At 47.4% G+C, this 21,131-nt stretch overlaps 1 protein-coding gene across 1 annotated transcript in view; it reads left to right on the forward strand.

Moving 5' to 3' along the window:
• Positions 1-6,248: 6,248 nt before the first annotated feature.
• BMP8A (bone morphogenetic protein 8a) overlaps positions 6,249-21,131 on the forward strand; it is a 39,139-nt gene continuing 24,256 nt past the window's right edge. The window contains exon 1 of the mRNA XM_048501621.1: positions 6,249-6,591. Coding sequence (XP_048357578.1) covers positions 6,249-6,591 — 343 coding nt within the window. The remainder of the gene's footprint in view (positions 6,592-21,131) is intronic.

The raw sequence follows: 21,131 nt of genomic DNA on the forward strand, positions 1-21,131 counted from the left end.
TTACTCTGTTCTGAAAATCAACAGCCAAAATCTGATGTAATGAGAGAATTCCCAGGAAAGTTTGCCATGTCTGCCTTCGGTTGCAGCAGAGAATTCTGACCAATGTTAAGAGGTGGATTGCAGCCACTCCTAAGATTTTGCGCATCTGAGGAAAAATGCTGTCCTGTTATTTTTTCAGCTGGGACTTTTTGGCCTGAGGACATTGTGCCCAGAACTGTATGCAGAAAATCCCAGCCCGCCCACCTATTACTTTAAAAAACATTGTTTTAGTATCCACCTTGAGGATGACCTCCATCATTCTCGAGTGCCGGCTAGTCCTAATAAAGGGATTATTCCAGTGGTTGTGGTGGTAGAAAGTTCCATCAAGCTGCACCTGCTTTATGATGACCCCACAGGACAGGGCCAATTAACCATGCTGGCAGGGGCTGGTGGGAATTGTAGTCCATGAACATCTGGTGAGCCGCAGGTTACAGACCCCTGCCATAGGATCTTCAAGGCAAGAGCTGTTGATAAGTAGTTTGCAATTGCCTGCCTCTGCGTAGCAACTCCCAATCTTCTTTGGTGGTCTCCCATCCAGGTATTAGTCAGGGGCACCCCACTTAGCTTCCAAGATATGACAAAGACGGCTAACCTGGACCATCTAGGTGAGGATAGAGTGCATGTCCTGTTCCTTCTATTTTAGAAGCTCGGTGCACTCAACCTGTGCAGGTTTTTGTGCCAGAATTGAAAGGCGAAGCATCATTTCTGTGTAAAATATTAAGGGAGGAGATTTTGCCCTTGGCTATTGCCCAGAATACTTCTGGGACTTTGTGTCATAATCAGCCTCAGGCAAGGATATTCAAACTGAAATGGTGCTGGGGCTCAACCAGTGGATTGTGGTTACCTACGTGGTGTGAGAGTTGCACTATACATGCTCAAGGCATTGTCTTTAGTGCTCGAGTGTTGCAAAGATGTGTACTCTCAAACTTAAGTTCCAGGCTTAAGCCCTGTGATTGGGCAGACTGCTGGGAGGATACGACGACAACCTCCCATCACTGGTTTACAGAATTAGTTCTTTAGTTGGGTGGAACTTGTAAAGTGTGCTATAGAACAGTGGAGGGAAAATTATGGCATAGTGGCTGTGCCTCTCCTCAACCCAGCTTTTCCTACAGCCTCTTGGATGTTTGCCAGGTGCCCTGGGCCAAAACTCCTGAAAAGCAGATGAGCAAGTGCAAGAAAGGAGCACCTCTACTTGGGGAGGGGAGGGGGATTAAAGGGGACTCTGGCCCTTCCTGTTTCCAGCACTAGAAGCCCTCAAAAGGGGATGAAGGCCACATATGGCCCTTGGAGTGGAAAATTTGTGATGCTATGAGAGGGGAAATTGTTCAATGATGTTTTATTTATTTAGATATACCTTGTTTCTCTCCAGTCAGGCAACAAAGCCACTTATTAGTTCTCTTCCATCTTGTCCTCACAACAATAATCTTGTGAGGTAGATAAGACTATGAAACTGTTTGACTCGACATCACCCAGCAAGCTTCCCCCCACAACAAACACCCTGTGAGGTGGATGGGGCTCAGAGAGCTCTGAAAAGCTGTCACTAGCCCAAGGTCACCCAGCTGGTGTGTGTGGGAGTGCACAGGCTTATCTTAGTTCCACAGATAAGCCTCCACAGCTCAAGTGGCAGAGCGGGGAATCAAACCTGGCTCCTCCAGATTAGAGCACACCTGCTCTTAACCACTACGCCACTGCTGCTCCGCCTGGTTCCTAGTGCCTACCAAGCCATGCTTCCCCTCATCCATTTGAAAGTGTGATGATAGTCATTCAATGAACTATAAATGCTGCTGTATCGAAGTTCCTTGTTCAACAACATGATTGTTCAGGACTGTATTCCAACGCGGAAGCATGCAATTTTCTCAACTGCTGCATCTCAACTGACCAGAAGCGTTCCTCCCATTGGGCAAAGTGGGCGAAGTTGCACAGAGCAAGCAAGAGCCCTGTGGGGGGGGCTTTTAGGTTTGTTTGTGGGATTTTTTTGTATTTTCAGTGTTTTTCCATTTTTGTCCTGCAGGAGGGCGCAGTTTTTAGGCTAGCAGCACCAAAATTTCAGGGATGTTTTGGGAGACTCTCCTGGTGCTAGAGTATCACCCAGGTTTGAGTTCAGGGGTCCAAAGTTATGGACTCCCAAAGGGGGTGCCCCATCCCCCATTGTTTCCAATGGGAGCTAATAGGAGATGAGGCTACACCTTTGAGGATCGATAACTTTGGACCCCCTGAACCAAACTTCACCAAACCTGGGAGGTATCATCAGGAGAACCTTTTACTGATACCACCCAGGTTTTGTGAAGTTTGGTCCAGGGGGTCCAAAGCTATGGACTCCCAAAGGGGGTGCCCCATCATCCATTGTTTCCAATGGGAGCTAACAGAAGATGGGGGCTACACGCTTTGAGGGTCCATAACTTTGACCCCCTGAACCCAAACTTCGGCACCCCAAACCTTGGGTGGTGGATTTCCATTAGGGGAGTCTCATAAAGATGCACTTTCTGGAAAGTTTGGTGCTGCTAGCTTAACAATTGCACCCCTTGGGATGAAAGCAGCAGGCACCCTCCCAAATTTCCCCAGATGATTTCCTTTTTAAATCCCCCCCCCCGCCTACTTTTGACATGGGATTTAAAGGGAGAATCTTGGAGGTCCCCAGTTTAAACATTGCAAGTGATGCTGTTTCAGGGTGTGGGAGAATCAACTCCTCAAAAATAGCATTCACCACTTCCAATGTTGTTTAACTGGGAACCCCAGATTCTCCCTTTAATGTGGATTTAAAAGGAGAATCTGGGCTTCCTAGTTAAACTCCATTGAAAATGATGCTGTTTGGGGGTGGATTCCAGCATCACTTATTTAAACTAGGGAGCCCAGATTCTCCTTTGAAACACTGAAAGTGATGCTGTTTCCCCCAATTGGGGGTACTGGATACAACACCATAAAATGTTTTCATAGCAGTAATAAAACATTTTGAAACCATTTTGAAAATGTTTTCAAAAAATTATTTCTGCTGTGTGGCATGGCTTATTGCTGTGCTCAGATTTGTGAGTTGGGGCATGTCCTATGTGATGGTGACTTTGAAACAACCTGGTGTAAAAATCATTGCTTGGTCACAGTGGGGGAGGGTGGCTGCCCAGGGGGGGCGCCAAACTCCAGTTTGCCTAGATATGCCACTGGGCGTAGCTACAAGGGGGGGTGCGCGTTGCATTGGGCACGCGCCTGGGGGGGCATCAAACTCAGGTTTTGCCCAGGGCTCCAGTTTGCCTAGTTACGCCACTGCAACTGACCATACTAACATTTTATCTGAGACAAAGCATATGGATCCCCAACTGGGCACCAAGGCACCTACCAAAGGCACCCAAGTGATTTTAGAAACTGAACAGGGACAGATAGGGCTTTTGCCAGGAAGGCTTCTGATTGGCCATTAAAGATCTGGTTGGCTGAACAATTTTTAAAATGTTTCTTTAGGAGCAATTCCCATGACAGCATAAGGATCTTCACTGGGTGACAGGAGGTCTATATAAGAAAATATTTTAAAAGAGTAGGTTCGTTTTAAAAGGCATCTTGTTAAAGTTATTTGAGATGTCCCTGTAACAGTGATTCATACTTTATTTCCTGATATGCCATGGTTGGTCTTGCGGCAGCCATTTTGTGCACGCAACCATCACCCTGTGCCAGAATTCCAAAGATACCTTGAAGGAGCAGAACAGTTGGAGACCCCTGCATAACACCATGCTTGTTTTCAACAGCTATGTCATCTTTTGCTGAGGAGGGGGGATTCTGTTTTGCTTTGCTTTCATCCTGCTGGTCTGGGCTATGTCATGCCTATAAATGCAGCAAACTATAGAAGGGGCGGCACAAAAGGGACAGGAGCAACCTACATGTACATGCTTCTAAAGAAGAGGAGAAAGCTACTCAGAGTATGAAAACTGCCTGAATTCATGACACATTTTTAAAAGAATACTAGGAATTGCTTGCTCCTGCCCAATTGTTTAAAATAATCCTGAAATTCGTTAGAAATCTACCTCTGGCTAAATTGATGCACAGAACCTTTATACTCTGGTATAGCGTCTCAGAAACACAGAGCTGGAAGAGGCTTCAAGGGTCATCTAGTGTAACCCTTTGGACAACACAGGAAATTCACAGGTACTTTCCTCATTCCCACAGTGACCCCTGCTTGATGCCCAGAGGAAGGCAAAAACCCTCCAGGATCCCTGGCTACTCTCAGGTTAAAAAATTATCTTAAAAGCAAAAGCATCCTGTGAATTATTCAAGAGTCACATCCAGAGAGGCTGTCCTGTGAAGAAGAAGAAGAAGAAGAAGAAGAAGAAGAAGAAGAAGAAGAAGAAGAAGAAGAAGAAGAAGAAGAAGAAGAAGAAGAAGAAGAAGAAGAAGAAGAAGAAGAAGAAGAAGAAGAAGAAGAAGAAGAAGAAGAAGAAGAAGAGTAGTTTGGATTTATATCCCCCCTTTCTCTCCTGTAGGAGACTCAAAGGGGCTTACAATCTCCTTGCCCTTCCCCCCTCACAACAAACACCCTGTGAGGTAGGTGGGGCAGAGAGAGCTCCAAAAAGCTGTGACTAGCCCAAGGTCACCCAGCTGGCGTGTGTGGGAGTGTACAGGCTAATCTGAATTCCCCAGATAAGCCTCTACAGCTCGGCGGTAGAGCTGGGAATCAAACCCGGTTCCTCCAGATTAGATACATGAGCTCTTAACCCCCTACGCCGCTGCTGCTCTTAACCCCCTACGCCACTGTTAAGTCTGCAGCAGCAAAATTAAACAGTCTCCTGGTACCTGAAAAGCAGATAACATTGTATTGCACCATAAGTTTCCCTAAACTAGAGCCCAATTTGTCAGATGCCGGGTTATTTTAGCTTGCTTTCCTCCCCAGTAGGTCCCAAAGCAGCTTTCATTGGTTTTTCTTCTCCATTTCATCCTCACAACAACCCTGTAAGGTAGATTAGACTGACAGTGTGCGACTGGTCCAAGGTCACCCAGTAAGCTATTTTTGAAAGTAGCCTCATAAAGTATTTGCCTTATGGGATGATGCACTTGTATCTCAAGAGATTCAAGTGCTGAATCCTCTTGGATTGCGCAATTCCATTAATTTATTTATATCATTTGTACACCACCTTTCTCCTCAAGGAGGAGGACCCAAAGTTGGTTCATATCATTCATATCTTTTCCATTTTATCCTCACAAAAATCTTGTGAGGTAAATCAGACTGAGAGCGTGTGACTGGTCCAAGGTCACCCAGCAAGCTTCCATGGTAGAGAAGAAGAAAAGAGTGTTACACCCCACCTTTCTCTCCTGTAAGGAGACTCAAGGTAGCTTACACGTTCCTTTCCCTTCCTCTCCCCACAACAGACACCTTGTTGTGAGGTAGGTGGGGCTGAGAGAGTTCTGAATGAGCTGTGACTAGCCCAAGGCCACCCAGCAGGAACGTAGGAGCGCAAACACCTCTGGTTCACCAGATAAGACTTGGGTCTCCTGGATCCTAAGCTGGCACTCTAACCACAATACCAACAACTTTCAGGTTTCTCAAGGGATTTAAAGAAGCAAATCGTCTTTACAGAAGGAGCCATGCCCTTTTCAAAGCGAAGACGAACGATTTCAACTTGTCTTTCCTTGGCGCCTGCTGTTGTTTTCTTCTTTCCAATATTCTACAAAAAAGGAGAGGGTCCCCTTCCCGCCCCCCGCCACAAGAATATTCGCTGGAATAAAAAGCTTGCAAGGACCTGCGAGCAAGAGCGAAATGTTGTTCGCGTCTCAGTGATGCCGCAGAGTTTCGGGGGTCAGGCTTTTCTGTCCTGCTCGCACCGGCTCTTAAGGAAGCTGACTTTTCTTAAAGGCAAGATGACTTTGCTCAAAAGCTTCTCAGGGAGAAGAGGGGGCTTCAAAGAAGCCCCCCTAGTCTGACAGTCTACCTGCGGGCCGGCTACACAATGCTAAACGAGCGCCCAACAAGTGCGGGTGCCCTGTGACATTGCAAACTGAAGGTGACAAGCTGCAGTCGCTGCCTCAATGGAGCACAGCACAAACGGCCTCTGCCCCGAGGAGCTTGCGACTCAACTCCAACGGCCTCAGCCGGGCCGCCAGCACATGCTCCGAGCCGCAGGCTCTGCCGAACAGAGGGCGAGGGCTGGGCCGGGCCAGTTCCCGCCCAGGTCGCACGTGCTCCTGGCCCAGTCCTCTTAAAGGGCCGCCCCGACGGCAGCGGCGAGCCGAGCGCGATGCGGCTCCTGCCGCTGCTCTTGCTGCTGCTGGCGGGCGAGCGCGGGGAGCGCCAGGGGGCCCGCCAGGTCGCCTCCTGCCCGCAACAGCAACAGCCCCCGCGACGGCTGAGCGGGCGCGACAAGCGGGAAATGCAGCGGGAGATCCTGGCCCTGCTAGGCTTGCCGGGACGCGCCGGGACCCGCCACTCGCCGCCGCCTCACCCCTCCGCCGCGCCCCTCTTCATGCTGGACTTGTACAGGGCTATGGCTAGCCAGGACGACGACGACGACGCACCCAGTTGGGCGCCGCAGCGGAGGGTGCTGGACGGCGCGGACACCGTCATGAGCTTCGTCAACGTGGGTGAGTCTCTGCTCTCCCGAGCCCTGCGCTCAGCTTGCCCAGTTGCTGGAAGAAGAAGAAGAAGAAGAGGAGTTTGGATTTATATCCCCCTTTCTCTCCTGTAAGAAGACTCAGAGGGGCCTACAATCTCGTCTCCCTTCCCCCCTTCCCCCCCCCCCCCACAACAACAACAAACACCCTGTGAGGTGGGTGGGGCTGAGAGTATGACTAGCCCAAAGTCTCCCGGCTGGCGGGTATTGAAGTCCACAGGCTAATCTAGTTCCCCAGATAAGCCTCCACAGCTCAAGTGGCAGAGCGGGGAATCCAACCCGGTTCTCCAGATTAGCGTGCACCTGCTCTTAACCACTATGCCACTGCGGCTGCCTCCGCATTGCTCCTCTGCTAAGGGGGCTGTTACCTTAGGATCGGGAGCGCTTCTGCCTGGAGGGAGTGCCGGTGTCTTCTGGCTTGATGGTGCACTGCGTGGCATCCGCAAGGAAAGGGCGCACTTCTCGTGCCAAGGGCCCAGCTGGCTGGGAACAGGCTGAGCGCAAATTTTTAGGAGGTGCAAGAGAGGCCGGCCAGGGCAAGGACGCAGCCTTGTTTGATGTGCTTTGACTCAGATAACCAAGGTTAGCAGGATGTCATCAACTCTGGAAAGCTAAGCAGGGCCAGCCCTGGTTAATACTTGGATGGGAGACCTACAAAGAACTCTGAGATTGCTCCACAGAGGCAGGCAGTGGCAAACCACCTGGGTGCGTTTTTTGCCTTGGAACCTGCATGAGAGGTTGCTAAGTAGGGGGGGCGCGCGCTGTGGCTCAGTTGTAGAGCATCTGCGTGGCATGGAGAGGGACCTGGGTTCAATTCCTGGCTTCTCCAGATAGAAGGACCAGGCAACAAGTGATGTGAAAGACCTCTGCCTGATGCCCTGAGTAGATGGGCCATCGGTCTGATTTCGTGTGAGGCAGCGTTACGTATTCATTAGTCTGTTATGACTTGACAGTGTTAAAAATATGCATTTAGAGCCCCTGGTTCTCACAAACACTCAAAGTGGATGATAACATACAGAAAGACAGAAAAGTGTATCCATTGGAAGGCACAATATAATATTGAATGACAATTTTGTCGTCTCTGCTTTCCTTGTTTCTCTGTAATGTTGTAAACCTGCCCTGCTGGGTGACGGGTGTAGTTCATTGTGGGGGCAAAGAGGAGAGAGGAAAGGCTGGTGCAGGGATGCTCCCCTCTGCTCAAGACAGGCCCTGGGAGCGGATTGAAGGAATGCTTTGCCACCTGCAGTCGGGATCCTAGTTGCTGCGCCATGCCATGCCATCGTGCATGGGCACGTGACCAAGCACCTGATGCAGAGCTGCAGGCAGAAGGCCTCGGGCACCTCTGTCTGTTTGCCCTAACAGGGTGGAATGGAGCATCAGAGCCAAACCAGAATGGTGCTGGAATCTAGTTGAGCTGGTTCCTGGGCCTCTGAATTGCTGATGGACTGAAACTCCCCATGTGAGCTGCTTTCAAAGCATTTGTCCCTCAAGCCCCATCTCTTAAATTGGGGCAATTTCTCGGCAGGCTAAGTCAGTGCCTGTTGCCATTTGGTGCTCAGGACAGAAAACTTTGTTTGCTTTCCCTCCTCTCCCCAAGTAATTAGCATAAGCCTCTGGGAAGTTGGTGAACAGGAGTGACCTGCAGCCGCCAGTATTTTCATGGCACTCCAGCCCTGGCTGAGGTGGCTGGCGAAGAAGACTGTCCACTATCAGGGCCTGGCCCTGCGCTTTAGCCGGAGGGGCAGTGGCTCAGTAATAGGGCATCTACTTGGCATGCAGAAGGTCCCAAGTTCAGTCCACAGCACTGCCAGTTAAAGGTGAGATAGCAGGTGTCCCTGACCTGGATAGCTCCAGCCTAGCCTGATCTCATCAGATCTCCGAAGCCAAGCAGGGTCAGCCCTGGTTAGAATTTAAGCAGACAACCTCCTCGGACACTGGTGGCGAACCTTTGGCACTCCAGATGTTCTGGACTACAATTCCCATCAGCCCCTGCCAGCATGGCCAATTGGTCCAGAACATCTAGAGTGTCAAAGGTTTGCCACCACGGTCCTAGGAATACCAGGATTGTGACACGGAGGTGGGCAATGGCAAACCACCACCGAACAGCTCTTGCCTTGAAAACCCTACAAGGTCGCCATAAATCAGTTGTGACTTGACGGCTCCAAAAAAGGGAGTGGGATGCAGGTGGTCTGAAAGACTTCAGCCTGAAGGCTCTGGAGAGCGGCTTCCTGTCTGAGTAGACAGTTCTTACCCTGATGGACTGTTGATCTGGTTCATTGCACAGCAGCCTCGTGGAATCATGTTTGTTCACAGAGGAGACCTGATGGGATGTGACTGTGAGAGGTCTGAGGGACCAACAAGTCTCTGAACTGTGTTTTTTCTGGGCTGCAATAAGTATCGGTAATATTTCTTTTTAAAATTCTTTAAACCTTTAATGGCATATATAAAACATAACATAACAACCATCACGATTAACACAAATTAGAATGCATCATAATAAAACCAGCTAAAATTTTTGCCACAGCTTCCAAAACCTCATGACTATTTAAAAGAAAAATAACCATCAGTTATCCCTTCCAGCCCCCACAAAAGGGGGGCTATTCCCTAAATAACACATAAAAGGGACAGTATAACATCATATGAGATACAGATTTTACACAATCCAGATCACATAAACATGTCCTATCTTTGTGGGGAACCCCTAGACGTCCTCCTTGTTGAAGGGAAGAAGGTTAGATATTGCATCTAGCAGTAATATTCCAAAAGGCTAATTGGGTGTTGTTGTTTTTTCAATTTTGCAACTTGTATATTGTGTTCAGGCCTTTATTCAGTGCAAGGAAAATTAGGAAGAGTGCTTCATTAAAAATTCTGCATTGGGCAGTGCCCATGCCCAGACTGTACTCTCATTCATGTACATGTACTGTTTCCTGCAAACAGCAGAGAAAGACTTAATACTATGGATTTGTAAGTGTTGGGAGTTCATTTCCCTTTTCCCAGCAGATGGTTTGCCCTGAAGCTAAAGGGAAATTCGCTAAATCACGAAGCTATCAGCTTTGATAGATACGAAAAGGACCTCCATGAAGCAGTAGGTGACATAATTGTGGGGAGAAGAATGGAAAAATAAATTGTAGCCTCCCTCGGAGGTGCCCACGTCTGTAGTTTTGCATACGGGACAAAAGACTTGAGCCCAGAGAAAGCAGGAAGAAAAGTTGAGGGTGTGCTGTTCATCCCCTTGAGCACCAGGGGCATCCCCACCCCACCCCAGCTCTGCTTTCTGCCTTAAGTGGGTTGCTTAACGCCTCCATCTGAGGGGCACTTTGCAGAGTGCCTCCATCTGAGGGTCTGCATCTCCATTCTGTGTTACTGTGAGCAAACAATGTCATTTGCAGAATCCACCATGGCTGGAAAACCACCATCTCTGTAATGGTTGACACTTCTGTTGCTGTTTCCCACATCTGGTAAACAGCAACAGAAGTGTCAACCATTACAGAGATGGTAGTTTTCCAGCCATAAGCATGTCGTTTAGATCACACTTTTGGTGGATTCTGCAAATGACATTGTTTGCTCGCAGTAACACATGTTTGCAGATCATTCAGTTCAACTCCAAAGTGAGAGCTGTCCTTTTTTTTTTTTTTTTTGGACAAATCATCTGTCTCTCTCGCTTACACACTTTGGGGGGGAAAAGAAAGTGGTTTCTTCTATCACATTTTGTTCCCTGTTCCTTTATAAGCGATTATTATTGTTAGGAAAAGCTGAAGGCAATGGGAAAAGAGGAAGATCCAACATGAAATGGACTAAAGAAAGGCAGCCACGGCCTTTGAGTTCACAAGAGCTGAGCAGGAGTGTTAACAATAGGATGTTTGGGAGAATTCATAGACTTGCCATAAGTTGGGAGCAATTTTATCAAATCAATTCATCAAATCAAAGCAATTCATGGACTTGCCATAAGTTGGGAGCAACTTTAAGGCACATAATGCAACTGTTAGGCTTGGTGTGGCAGGAAAGAAGGGAACATGGACAGCATTTATTGTGGACAGCAGAATAAATTATGACAATGGGGAAAAAAACTTATTTATTTCCAGTCCTCAAGTATTCTAGAACTGTGGACAGGGAAGGGATGATGGAAGAGAGAACTTCCAAGTTTTTTGCTCTGCAAACACGAGGGTGAGAATTAACCTAGACTTTGTTTTGGTGTAAGCTAGTTGTGCGTATTATAGACATAAGGCATGAGTTTCCAAATGAAAATATTCTACATTTTTGTAAGAATCGTTCTGCTTTTCCTTTGCTGTATGACAGAACTGTGTTCAGCAAAAATATATTTTGAAAGTCAAAATGGCAACAGAGTCCATGATGAACTAAGTGGAGGTAAGGGCATACCTGTAAAGAAGAGTACCTGCAGGCTGTTAGGTACTGTAGGACAGCCACCAGAGAGGCCAAAGCTTGCGGTGAGCTGAAGCTGACCAGGGAAGCTTGCAACAAGAAAAGCTTCTTCTGGTATGTGAGTAGCAAATGCTAGGTGAAAGAGGGGATAGATCCACTGTTGGGAGAAAATGGAGAAACTCTGACAGAGGGAAAGCAAAAAGGCCCAATGTCTATTTTGCCTCAGTTTTTTTCCTGGAGAAGAGAAGAGGCTCACCTAGAAATGGTAGTAGACAAGCCATGGCATCCAGGCTGCTGGTTGACACAGTCAGAGAGGCATCTGAGAAGCACCTAGCTGCATTGGATTAGTACAGATTTCCCAAGCCAGGTAGTATGCACCTGAGAGTGCTCAAAGAGCTTTCTATAAAGCTTACAGTCTTTGTCTGTCTTGTTTACATCCTACCTGTCTTGTTTACATCCAGACTTCTTGGAGGATGGGAGATACAACACAAGACAGGAGAAGGGCGAATGCTATTCCAGTTCTCAAAAAAGGGAGGAAGGATGACCCAGGAAACTGCAGGCCACTTAGTCTGTCCTAGGGAAGATATCGCAGCAGGTTTTAAAGGGATGAATCTCAAGCACCTTAAGGACTGACTACTTGGGGATCCAGGGAAAGTGAGTATGGATTTGTACTCAACAGGTCCTGCCAGACCAACTTAGTTCCCTACTTTGACCAAAATCAAGGGAATACTCTCCATGTTATTTACCTGAATTTCAGTAAAGCTTTCAACTGGGTTCTCCAAAGGACTGTGAACTGGACTCTAGGATAGCAAGGTAGGTAGGGAACTGGTTGGAGAACCACACTCAAAGAGTAGTCATTGGTGGCATTTCATCTGACTGGAGGGAGCCACAGGGCTTGGTTCTGGGTTTGATACTTTTCAATATTTTGACATGAATCGGTAGATAGACTACTCATTAAATCTGCAGAGGACACCCAAATTGGGAGGAGCAACAAACACCCTTTAAAATGGAGATAGAATTCAACAAGATCTGAACATACTAAAAAAGTGGATGGATGTGAACAAGATGTAATTCAACAACAAGGTTAAGTGCTGAGTTCTACATTTGGGTAACAAAAAAGAGGAACATGCATACTGGATGAGGGATACACTTCTGGGTAGGCTGTAGGCAAGATCTTCGGGTATAGGTGTACAGTAGGTTAAATGTGAACAATCAAGGTGATGCAGCGACAAAAATGGCTAATGCAGTCTTGGAGTATATCATTAGAGGCACAACATCCAGATCACAAGATGTCATAGTGCTGCTGTATACTACATTGGCCAAGCCTCATCTGGATTACAGTGTGCAGTTCTAGAGGCTTCCCTTTGAAAAGGATGTGGACAGAATGGAGCAGGTGCAGAAGGGAGCGACAAGGACGATCAGGACCTGGAGACCAAGTCCTGCAAGGAAAGGCTGAGGGACCAGGAATGTTTATTTTGGAGAAGAGGAGGTTGAGGCGGGATGTGATTGCAGTATTTGAAGGGCTGTCACTTAGAGGAGGGCAGGGAGCTGTTCCTGTTGGCAGCAGAGGACTCACAATAATGGGGTTAAATTACAAACAGAAAGTTAGAGTTGTGCAATAGTGGAATCGGCTGCCTAGGAAGGGGGTGAGCTCCCCCTCACAGGCAGTCTTTAAAGAGTGGCTGGACAAACATTTGCCAGTGATGATCTAGGCCAGTGATGGCGAACCTTTTCGGGACTGAGGGCCCAAATTGCAACCCAAAACCCACTTATTTATTGCAGTGCCAACACGGCAATTTAACCTAAATACTGAGGTTTTAGTTTAGAATAAACGGTTGGCTCCGAGGCGTGCGTTACTTGGGAGTAAGCTTGGTGGTAGTCGGTGGCTTTACTTTGAAGCAACCGTGCAACTCTTCCAATGGGTGAATCATGACCCTAGGAGGGTTTACTCAGAAGCAAGCCCCATTGCCAGCAACTGAGCTTACTCCCAGGTAAAGGATCAGACTTTAGTTCTTCGCATGAAAATCAGTGGGGTTTAACAGTGTTTAACAGGGTTACCTACACTGCTTCCCCAAAACTGGGTCTTAGGTGTAATGCTAATAATCGAGGCCAGCAGCCCAAACCAGCCTAGATGTGGGGGGAGGGGTGGCTCTGTTTGCGCGTGCCCACAGAGAGGGCTCTGAGTGCCACCTCTGGCACCCGTGCCATAGGTTCGCCACCACTGATCTAGGCTGACCCTGCATGGTGTTGCGTATCTTGGACGACACCTTGCCAAAGCAGCCACCAATCCCGGCCTTCTGGGAACATGTGATGCAGGTGGGGCAGGGATGCTACTGTCCAAGATTGACTCATTGATCCACCTGTGCTCAGTGCCTGGTAGGGATCAGCACCCAGTCAAGCAGTTGCCAGGTCAGCAGAGATCCTGCAGGAACAAGAAGATGGGGGGGGGGGGTTCAGTTGGATGATGGGTGGAGGAGCCAGGTCGATTTTCACAAGGCGTGGGTTGGCAGCACAGGCAGGTTTTGTTTACTTGGAAGGAGTGCAGTGGGGGGGGGGGTGCATTCTGGGGACAGCACATTGTTCGTTCTTGCCCTGGGCACCTTTTTATGTAGGTATGCCCCTTCCTGCATGGTTGGACTTCCTGGGGGTTGGACTGGATGGCCCCTTCCATCTCTGTGATTCTGATTGCTTCTCGGCCTTTTGACTAAGATCAAGTGTAGCATCTCTGTGATTCTGTGAGTACTGATAAATGTCTCTGTCCATGAATATGCAATCTGTCCATGCCTGTTGCCTGCAGGACAGGTTAACCTTTGTTGGCCTCACATTAGGGACATGTTCTTAAAGGCCTTTAGCATCAGATATAAACTGAGAACATTTTAGAAGCAAGATTCTGACCAGTTGCCTTGATTTTTCCAACAAAAAGAGCAGCTGTCCCAAGCTTGCCTTCTCAACCACAAGATGCCAAGAGGAAGCCGGGATTCTCTTCAAAGAGCTGCTTGCTAACCATTACAGCTATTTCTGGGAAACACAGAGAGCTTTGGGGAGCCACCCCTTTTAATGGCTTACTGGTGACCAAGGAATGAGGGGAACAGGCAGCCTTGACCTCAGAAACTATGTTGTCTTCTCCAGCGATTCCAAGAAAAAGCCTCCAAACTGGTGAAGTCTTTGGGCACAGTGCCCTGGGAACTTAACTTATGCTTCCCAGCACACATCCTCTGCCCGAGGGTGGCAGGGGACCTTGGAACTCAGCTTCTTCTGTCATTGTTGGAGAAGCAGCTGGTCACAGAATATCTCTTTCTGTATCAGTTTCAGTGGCTTTAACAGCCCCTGAGACTGGCCCTGTTTGGTACTTGACTGGGAGAAATCCAAGGCTGCTATGCAGAGGAAGACAATGGCAAACTATATCTATTCATCTCTTGCCTTGAAAACCCCATTAGTGAAACTTCATGGGGTTGCTGTGAGTCAGTTGTGACTGGACATCACTTAATTAATTATTATTACTGTCACCTCCAAACCTATGCTGACCTGAAGGGCAGCCGTCAGTATGGGAATGCATGCAGTTGGAGAGGCCAGATTCCTAAAATATTGCTGCTGTTGTCTGAAACAGGGGTCCTCAACATGGTGCCCATGGTTATGGTGGACCTTCCAACACCTTTCCTGGTGCCCACATGGTGCTTTTAGAAAGTGGGTGGGACTTTTCCCCAGCAGAGCTTCTGATTGGTTGTGCAGATTAAAAGGATTCCTGTTAAACAGAGCTTAGAACATAAGAACATAAGAACAAGCCAGCTGGATCAGACCAGAGTCCATCTAGTCCAGCTCTCTGCTACTCGCAGTGGCCCACCAGGTGCCTTTGGGAGTTCACATGTTGATGTGAAAAGCAATGGCCTCTCATACTTGGCTGTTGCTCCCGAAAGCACCTGGACTAAGTTAAGGCATTTGCAATCTCAGATCAAAGAGGATCAAGATTGGTAGCCATAAAATTGGCACTTCTCCTCCATAAATCTGTCCAAGCCCCTTTTAAAGCTATCCAGGTTAGTGGCCATCACCACCTCCTGTGGCAGCATATTCCAAACACCAATCACACGTTGCGTGAAGAAGTGTTTCCTTTTATTAGTTCTAATTCTTCCCCAGCATTTTCAATGAATGCCCCCCTGGTTCCTAGTATTGTGAGAAAGAGAGAAAAATTTCTCTCTGTCAACATTTTCTACCCCATGCATAATTCTTATAGACTTCAATCCCTTATCCCCCCCTCAGACGTCTCCCCTCTCCAAACTAAAGAGTCCCAAACGCTGCAGCCTTTCCTCATAAGGAAGGTGCTCCAGTCCCTCAATCATCCTCGTTGCCCTTCTCTGCACTTTTTCTATCTCTTTGATATCCTTTTGAGATGTGGCGACCAGAACTGAACACAGGTACTCCAAGTGTGGTCGCATCCACGGCTTTATATATAGGGCAAGTACTGACAATCTTTTGCAGTTTTATTATCAATTCCTTTTCTGATTATCCCCAGCATTAGAGTTTGCCTTTTTCTACAGCTGCCATACATTGAGTTGACATTTCCCATGGAACTATCAAATTAAAGACACTTCAAATCCCTTTCCTGGTCTGTGACTTGATAGCACTGACCCCTGTAAGCGTGTATGTGAAGTTTGGATTTTTTTTTGCCCTATGTGTGCAATTACCACTTTTGCATTTTGCTACATTGAACTGCATTTTGCCATTTCTTAGCCCACTCACCCTAATTTATCAAAGGTCCGCTTGGAGCTCCTCATAATCCTTTGTGGTTCTCACCACCCTACCATAATTTAGTATCATCTGCAAACTTGGCCACCACGCTACCCACCCCCCTACTTCCAGGTCATTTATGAATAGGTTAAAGAGCACTGGTCCCAATAATGGATCCTTGGGGGACACCAACGTGCGACTATCTCTCCATTGTGAGAATTTCCCATTTACACCCACCCTTTGCTTCCTGTTTCTCAACCAGTTTTTTAATCCATGGGAGGACTTCCCCTCTTATTCAGCCTTCATTGCTGAGTTTTCTCAATAGTCTCTGGTGAGGGAACTTTGTCAAAAAACTACTGGAAATCCAAGTAGAACCAATGTCCACTGGTTCCTCCTTATCCACATGCCTATTTACATCCTCAAAGAACTCTAGTAAGTTTGTAGAGACAGGATTTGCCTCTGCAAAAGCCATGCTGACTCTTGCTTCAGCAGGTCTTGCTTTTCTACATGTTTTATAATTTTATCTTTAATGACAGATTCTACTAATTTACCAGGAACAGATGTCAAACTGACTGGCCTGTAATTTCCCGGGTCCCCCCTAGATCCTTTCTTAAAGATTGGTGTGACATTGGCCATCTTCCAGTCTTCAGGGATGGAGCCTGATTTCAAGGATAAGTTGCATATTAAAGTGAGAACATCAGCAATTTCATGCTTGAGCTCTTTAAGAACTCTTGGGTGAATGCAATCTGGGCCAGGGGATTTGGTAGCATTTAGTTTATCAATGGCTGCCAGAACTTCTTCCTTGTCTACCACTATCTTCGTTAGTTCCTCGGATTCGCCTCCTAAGAAGCTTGGTTCAGGTGCAGGAATTTTCCTCACCTCCTCTTGGGTGAAGACAGATGCAAAGAATTCATTCAGCTTTTCTGCAATCTCCCTGTCATCTTTTAGCACACCCTTTGTTCCTTTGTCATCTAACGGGCCTACCGCTTCCCTTGCTGGCTTCCTGCTTTTGATGTACTTGAAGAACTGTTTGTTGCTGGTTTTGATGTTCACAGCCATGCGTTCCTCATAATCCTTTTTTGCCTCCCTTACAGCTAACTTGCTTCTCTTTTGCCACCATTTGTGTTCTCTCTGGTATTCTTTATCAGTTAAGTTGGACTTCCATTTTCTAAAAGACATCTTTTTTCCCCTAATAATTTCCTCAACGTCCCTTGTTAACCATGGTGGCTTTCTTTTGGACTGGGCGCTGCCTTTCCTAACCTGTGGAACACATTCCAGTTGAGCTTTTAAGACTGTGTTTTTAAATAACCTCCAAGCATCTTGGACATTTTTGACTCTCTTGATTTTCCCTTTCAGCTTCCTGCGCACTATCCCCCTCATCTTTGAGAAATTTCCCTTTCTGAAGGCGAATGTAACTACATTAGTAGTTGTCACTTGTTCGCATGCAGAGATACTGAATCTGACAGCATTGTGGTCGCTGTTCCCTATCGGCTCAACAACACTGACTTCCCGCACCAGGTCCTGGGTCCCACATAGAATTAGATCTAGGATCACATCTCCCCTGGTTGGTTCTACAACCATCTGCTCTAAGCCACAGTCATTTAGCATATCCAGGAATGTTCTCTCCTTACTATGACCTGAACATGCATTTTTCCAGTTTATATGGGGATAGTTAAAATCGCCCATTACCACGACATTTTTGCTTTTGTTGGCCTCTCTAATTTCTTTTTCCATCTCAGAATCCTCTTGTGCGCTTTGGTCAGGGGGACGATAATATATTCCTAATGTTAAACTATGCTTCACCCCTGGTATTGATATCCACAGTGCTTCTGTAGAGGAATCAGCTCCCCCTGCATTGTCTATTTTATGTGACACTATGCTCTCTTTGATGTAGAGGGCCACCCCACCCCCAATACGCCCTGTCCTATCCTTCCTGTAGAGCCTGTAACCTGGGATAACAGCATCCCACTGGTTCTCCTCATTCCACCATGTCTCTGTGATGCCCACTATATCAATGTCCTCCTTCAAAACTCTGTACTCCAGCTCCCCCATTTTAGGTCGAACGCTTCTACTATTAGCATAGAGACACTTGTATACTCTGTCTCTGTCCCTAACCTGGGATTTATGTGTTTTGCCCTCTAGCCTTTTGTAGACACTATCACTTATCACATTGCTATGTTTCTCACTTGTATGTGGTTGATTTAAAAAAACCTCCTTCTCTGTCTGCATCCCCATGGACTCTGTATTCCGAACCGAAGTCACCTCAGCTCCTGTCGGCTTTCCCCCAGGAATCAGTTTAAAAGCTGTTCTGCCACCTTTTTAATGTTGAGCGCCAACAGCCTGGTTCCTCTTTGGTTAAGATGAAGCCCGTCCCTTTTGTACAGGCCTGCCTTATCCCAAAAGGTTCCCCAGTTCCTGACAAATCTGAAACCCTCTGCCTTGCACCACCTTCTCATCCACGCATTGAGACCCTGTATCTCCGCTTGCCTAGCTCGCCCTGCGCGTGGAACAGGTAGCATTTCAGAGAATGCCACCTTGGGGGTCCTGGATTTTAACCTTTTTCCTAGCAGCCTAAATTTAGCTTCCAGAACCTCCCGGCTACATTTCCCAATGTCATTGGTACCAATGTGGACCACAACTGCTGACTCCACCCCAGCACTGTCTAACAGCCTATCTAGACGTACAGTGACATCCGCAACCTTCGCACCAGGCAGGCAAGTCACCATGCGGTCATCACGCCTGTCACAAACCCAACTCTCTATATTCCTGATGATCGAATCACCCACTACAAGGAGGCCCCCACCTCCCCGAGGGGTATCCTCAGTGCGAGAGGATAGCTGATCACCAGTTAAGGAAGGGATCCCATCTAAGGGAGCATCTTCCCCCACCTCAGACTGGCACCCTCTGTCACCCAGACTCTCATTCTCCATGACATCTGAAGAGATGTCACCTTGGGAGTGGGACCCGGCTGCTAGGTCCCTGAAAGCCTTGTTTGTTGCCCTCTCTGCCTCTCTCAGCTTCTCCAGGTCTGCCACCTTGGCTTCAAGAGAACTGACACGTTCCTTGAGTGCCAGGAGCTCATTGCAGCGAGGGCACACCCACGACTTCTGGCCTAGTGGCAGATAGTCATACATGTGACACTCAGTGCAAAACACTGGCAAGCCCCCACCCCCCTGCTGGCTTCCTGCCTTCATATCTGCTTTTGTTTAGATATTTAGATATTAAACTTTTAGTCAGTGCCCCTTGGAGCTATCTGTACCTACTATCCCTCAAGAAATGTCCTTATTAATTAATTAATTTATTTATTTTAAAAAAGAAAAAAAGAAATTGCTGGTTCCAGAGACTGAACTAAAGACTGAATGACTCACCTCAGGAGCCCCACCTTTAGCAGCCCAGGACAAAGAGTAACCTCTGTTAACCCCTGTTAAGCCCCACCTCCAGCAGTCTCAGCTCCTAGTAGCCTTAAGGAGAAAAAGAGATAACCCCTGCAAACCCCTGTTAAAAATACACTGTTTTAAAAGATGTGGCTTTGAGAAAAGCCCTCCAAAATGAACACCAGAGTCACTCTGTTCTTCCTGGCCCAGATGCCTTGTCCACTGCTGCTTCTGCCTGGAATGTTAAAGAGTTACTATTAAAATTGTACAAAACCTTGATCCCAGATTTTTTTGTGGTTAACCCCATCTGCTGCTGCTGCAGCCATTTTGTGATTGGCTGTGACTCCTATGGGAGCCATTTGTAATTGTGCCCACTGCCTTTTGCCAGAATTCCAAAGGTGCCCATAGGAACTGAAAGGTTTGGGACCCCTGGTCTGGGGTCTGGGAAGGTTAATGACTGTTTGCCTTCTGGCAATCCAAACACCAACTCCACTGCAGATTGCCACAGCTGACCCCTTCCCCCTCTGCCTTTTTGCACGCTTCATCCTCTAAGTACCTGGTTAGCTCCTCCCTCTTTCTGAGCCCACTGCCTCAAGCCTTTCTGCCCCACTGCCTCAAGCCTTTGCCTAATGAAACTGGCCTATACTTGTATAGCTGCTGTTTTAAATAATATATTCACGCAGGCTTGCAGTGGCTTTGAGAATGTTTGTTTTCTTTTCAGGATCCAGGTGTTGTCCGCTGAGAAATGCCTTTTTTACATTAAGGATACGATGGTCATTTCCACGCAGCAAAATTATACCTGTGTACCACTGTTTTTTTTAAACCTGGGTCTGTTTTATCCTGGGGTGTCCATTTGCATGGCTGCCCATTTTTTAAGGAAACTAGTGAAGACTGGGAGGAAATTCTCCAACTTGTTTTGCACGAGCCCGGGACTTCTGTATTCACTTTGGAAGCATATCTGAGCATGCCCGGTGTCCCGCTTTCTGATTGGCTGTTGTTTTTGAGTGGCAGCTGCAAGCATCTCTGAGCATGCCTGGTGGCCCGCATTCTGATTGGCTGTTGGTTTTGAGTGGCAGCTTGAATGAACATCAGGCAGGGAGATCAGGTGGCTGGGCAGAAAAAATAAACCGGTCCTGCTCCTGATTGGTGTTTGCACTGTAGCAGGCTCTAGCTGGCTCACCCTGGGTTTTTTTAAAAGAACCTCCAATTTGGTGGGTTTTGGATACCCTGGGATGAGGGAAATATTGTGGGGCAAACCTGCTTTAGGACCAGGAACCATGCAGAACTGCTGTATGGAACGAGGCATTTCTCTTGTTCAACCCAGGATATTTTGACCATGCAAAAATCCATTTGCCAATCATCAAACTCAGTCTAACTACCACCACAGTTTGATGGCTGTGACTTCCATCTGGTAGCCATTCCAAGTCACCTGTCACTGTACCATTACCACCTATGCTATTCTGGCTTGTTTCTATCTCTTCCCATTTTCAGTTGTCAAATCAGGAGTCGGTTTCAGGTAATATTTCTAATAAGAGCTGTATCCAGTTGGCTTTTGACACCCCCCCCCCACCTTTCAAAGCTCTTTAGTATGCATCTCTGGAGTTTCCAGGGCATCCAGACAGAACATCAGGGAGCCCAGGCAAGCTTTGGGGAGGGGGCATTCTCCTTCTTGCTCTTGGCTTCCTTGCAGAAAATTGGGTGGAGCTACTTCCCTTCTGTCTGTTTTGGCAAGCCAAACATCTAGGGGTACCTTGGTGGGGGAGCAGAGTGGGCGTCTGGGTAGGCCGTCAGGCAGTGTGGCTTGCCTCCTCTAGTCTGCTTTTAATTGCTAGCCAGGGGCATTTGCCAAAGCTTCTTCTGCCTTTGGTTTCCAGGCTTGTTTGTGCAACCGGAACGGCGGTACAAAGCTTGATGCATTTAGCAGAAGATTATGGTCAGCCTGATTCAGTGACAAAGTCTCTGTCTACCCAGAGTGGGGAAACTTGGTCTGTGGTTTTTCATATCGTGGCATGCTGACTCCTAAATCCCTTGGACT

This window comes from Sphaerodactylus townsendi, linkage group LG06 (genome assembly GCF_021028975.2).
Source record: "Sphaerodactylus townsendi isolate TG3544 linkage group LG06, MPM_Stown_v2.3, whole genome shotgun sequence".
NCBI classification, from domain to species: domain Eukaryota; kingdom Metazoa; phylum Chordata; class Lepidosauria; order Squamata; family Sphaerodactylidae; genus Sphaerodactylus; species Sphaerodactylus townsendi.